General features: G+C 38.1%; 1 protein-coding gene across 1 annotated transcript in view; it reads left to right on the plus strand.

Annotated features, from left to right (window-relative positions):
- Window positions 1–2,586, plus strand: part of LOC102866238 (F-box/WD repeat-containing protein 12-like) — an 11,495-nt gene extending 8,909 nt beyond the window's left edge. The window contains exons 7-9 of the mRNA XM_006893028.1: window positions 1,752–1,925; window positions 2,008–2,141; window positions 2,490–2,586. Of these exons, the coding sequence (XP_006893090.1) occupies window positions 1,752–1,925; window positions 2,008–2,141; window positions 2,490–2,586 (405 nt within the window). The remainder of the gene's footprint in view (window positions 1–1,751; window positions 1,926–2,007; window positions 2,142–2,489) is intronic.
- Window positions 2,587–4,247: the final 1,661 nt, after the last annotated feature.

Consider the following 4,247-nt stretch of genomic DNA (forward strand, 5'->3'; position numbering starts at 1 on the left):
CGTTTAGAGCTCTTGTACATAGAGTCACTATGAGTTCCAAGTGACTCGATGGCACATAACAACAACAACAACATTGTCAATTTGAGGACTAAGGTATGTCTGATTCAGGCCATGGTCTTTCTGATCACTTGCTCTGTGCTATGCATCTGAGAGCTGGTCAATGAATAAGGGTGGCAAAAGAATGGATGCCTTTGAGCTGTGGTGTTGGAGAAGAGCACTGAACATCCATGGATGGCCAAAAGAACAAACAAGTGTTTCATGGAGAGGGTGCAGTTGGAGTGCTCTTTGGAGGCAAGAATGATGAAGCTTCACCTCACATACTTTGGGCATTTTGCTAGGAGGGGCTGTTCCTTCGCGAGGGACATGACCTTGGAAGGATGAAGGATTCGTGAAGAAGGCAAAGACCCTCAACCAGGTGGATTGATGCGGTTACTGCTGCAATGGGCTCTAGTGGGTCAGGAAGTGTTAAGATGGCCAGGATAGGACAGAGTTCAGAGCTATTATTCACAGTGTTACTATGAGTCATACTCAACTCAACAGCAACTTACCACAAGCAGCAACATACAAAACGATTCCATTTTTGGCATTAGGTATAAAGCTGGCAGTAACAAATACTGAGGTGCCTGTGATGGTTGAGGTTATGTGTCATCTTGACTGAGCTATGGTTCTCAGTACTTTTGCAGTTAGTGTAATGATGTAATCTGGTGGTTGTACAGCAGTAAAATAATTTTCAAAACAGATGCTCTGCCGGGGGTCCAGTCAGATCTGATTTGACGGTACACTCACACAAAAATAATAAAATAAAAAAAATTAATTTTCACGTAACACCAATTTTTCCTATTGTTACCTGGTCTTTGGAAGTTAGCCATGTCAGTAATAAGCCCTCGACCCTTCTGGAAACATGCAATAACATTTGGCCACAGATGAAAATTTTTAAGGAAGGTTTCCTGAGGTCTCTTCTGCACTAAGACGATACAACTTCTACCTTCACCTGACTTTGTGTGTAATAATCTCTCCTTAGTTATTTTTCACTGAACACTTCCTGGAACCATCAGAAGACAATTTCCCACCCATCTTTCTCCCCTTCTTTTGGTGTTGGGCCATCTGCTGGGCTTCAAAGAAACCAAACAGGATAATAACAATAGTTGAAGGAAGTGGTGGGAAAAAGAGAAGATGTATCACTTTTGATTTTACAACGAGTGGGATTGAAGGTCAAAATTCAATCTATGGTATGTTATATCCCTTCAGAAACACCTGTTCTCTTTATTACACATGCATTTGTGGTGAAGTAGAAGCTCATATAAATAGATAAATATATGTAAAGGGCTAGGGAATTTTTTTTTCCTGGGGCCTCGTTCATGCTTGTTGAACTCTAAAGTTTTCTTTCTGACCTCTTTACTCCATCCTGATGTCTTAGATATTATTTCAATTCTCCCATCATGCTTTAGACCTGGATTCCAATGCCTCTTCTCCTTACACACCTCCTTCAATACCCAAGCTATTATTATCTATATCCTTTCATCTCCTGGCTTTCTGTCCCTGTAAAATGGCACACTAAACATGATCTAGTTTATGTATTTTTCAGGCCAAGGGCCTACCTGCATTTTCCTCACTAAACTGAAGTCCCAATGAAGTAGAGACTTTATACTGCATATAAAGACACTGACCTGGCTAAATAATCTAAAATTTGCCTGCATTTATATTTGTAATGTGCATGTTCATATATTTTGTACCAAAAAAAAAAAGTACAGGAGATTGCAAGTTTCCGGTTACCAGATCGAATGACAACTCCTACTTATGTTGGATCCAGTAATGGAAGTACGGTTATCTTTGTGAATGATAAACATCTATTCCTCTACACCATTGATGGCAACATGTTATATGATTTTCAAGACCATAAGGATAAAATCTGCCACTTATGGGTGGTATGTGTGATATTTCTTCCCTCTCTGCTTTTTTATCCAAGTTTGACTTTACTGGTCATTCACTCCTAAATGTTCTTTGAAGGATCCTGTCCGTGCCCTCACCACATCCATGGATCATTCTGTGAATATCTACTTGTGGCAGAAGGATGATCACTTTCCCTACCTCACGCACTGTTGTACTCTGAAATGTGGGCCAATTGGTGTTACATCACGGTGGTAAGGTTTGGTTTGTGATTTAAATTTTCCTTGAAAATTCTTTGTATTTCCCTGTAAAAATGAAGGGATGGGGTGGTTTTCAAGACTCTTTACTGGTTTATAGAAGTATAAAGTCTTAGAGAATTGCTGGCACTAGGAAATACCTATTTCAATAAATGCAAATTTTTTTTAATCCTTTTTAAAATATTTTTTTACTGTTACACATTTTCTTATCCCCTCCCCCACATGAATTTGTTTTGGAAAAATAGGATCACTTTGGGGTCATCAGCAATAGACATTCCTACTTCTTTTATGCCCACCTGTAATACTTATTTGGGTTTTGGTTGTTTTTTCTCTTTTTCTTGACAGCTTTGCCACCAAGACAATGTGTGATAATAGGACCCTAGTATCTCTGGTAGCAAGAAACAATTACTCTAGCAATCTGCTGGTGTACTCTTTGAGATAGCTAAGTGGAAATAAAAAGAATTTTGTATCATCTCTCTGTCTATAATAAAAAAATTCTATTTGCAAGTATAAAATAATTTGTTTTCTTAAAAAGTAGTGATTCAATTTGTACAGTGAATCATATCTTATGTCAGATTCTATGAGTTAGGCCCTGTGCAGATACAGGAGAGGGCAATAAATCATTGCTCTCTGTTGCTGTTGTTGTTAAGTGTCATCTAGTCAAGGGTGACTCATAGTGACCCTATGAACAAAAGACATGAACGCTGTTGTATAATTATCATCTTTTCTAAATTTGCCAGTCTCTACTATCAAAAGAATAAAATACTGTAAGTGCATTACAAATGATCACACAAACATACAATCACAATCAAGGAGAGTGTTTTTTGCAGAAAATACTAATTTAAATTAAAGCAGATTTAAGTTTCATGATCTGTATGCACATCCGTGTTTATTGCAGCATTATTCACAATAGCAAAGAGAGCGAAGCAACCTAAGTGCCCATCAACAAAGAAATGGATAGAAAAAATATGTTATATTCACACAATGGGATATTACCCAGCAATGAAAATTAATTAACTCAAACATTACACAACATGGATCACACGGGAGGACAACATGCTCAGTGAAATATCAGTCATAAGGGAGCTCTGATGGTCTAGGGGCAAGAAGCTGCACTGCAATCCCAAAGGCGTGCAGTTTGAATCCACCAGATGCTCTGCTGATGGAGGAGGGGCAATCTCCTCCTGTGCCAGTCAGATCCAACACGACAGTACACAACAAGGAAGAAAAAAATACCACTTCATTAGAACGAATTAAAAAGGAAAAAAATAACAAAAGAACAAATATGCATAATATCACTGTTACAAAGCAGGACTGACATGGGAGTGTTGGAATGAGAATAGGAGAAGAATACATAGATAAGGGACACTGCATTGGAACAGATAAAGAGCTGTTTAAAAGGAATACATGATTAGGCATTATACATATGTATGACAACAGTCCAGAATAAAAGGTATATTGCAAAGTGGACTGGTGAGGGGGGAAGAAGGAGGAAAATGTGCAACAATAAATGAATAATTTTTAAAAAGTGACCTGGGAAGGGGGAAGAAAGGGAGAGGGAACAAAATGTGCAATAATGAATGAATAAAAATCCACTTTTTTCTGTAAACATCATTAAAATCAACAAAACACAATATTTTATTTAAAAAGTTTCAGATCTTGCCCATAAGCAAACAAAAATCAATTCTACAGAGTATAAGGAAAAAAATTATTGGAAAAAGAGGAAAATACTTAGGGAGAGCTAGGATATATTAAGAAGAAAAAATAGATGGAAGTTTAAAAATCTCATGAGGACTGTTGTTTACCGTAGAGTCAAAACCGACCTATAGCTGACACTCCAACAACCTCCTGCGAGTTTTCAGAGGCAGTTAATTGCATGGGAGGAGATTGCCCATCCTCCTTCTGTGGAGCAGATGTGGCCTCAAACCATCTGTCTTTGGGACTGCAGAGCAGCTTCTAGCCACTAGACCACAAGAGCTCCCCTTATGAGGACTAGCAAATAGAAAAACTATACACCTGTGACCATTTCTATCTCACTGAATAGTGATATGATAAAAAACTGTCTCTTTATTCCTGGGTCATTATTCCAGGAGTCAGCGTTTT

This window comes from Elephantulus edwardii, unplaced genomic scaffold (assembly GCF_000299155.1).
Source record: "Elephantulus edwardii isolate Elephantulus edwardi_28Jun2011 unplaced genomic scaffold, EleEdw1.0 scaffold00121, whole genome shotgun sequence".
Classification (NCBI taxonomy): domain Eukaryota; kingdom Metazoa; phylum Chordata; class Mammalia; order Macroscelidea; family Macroscelididae; genus Elephantulus; species Elephantulus edwardii.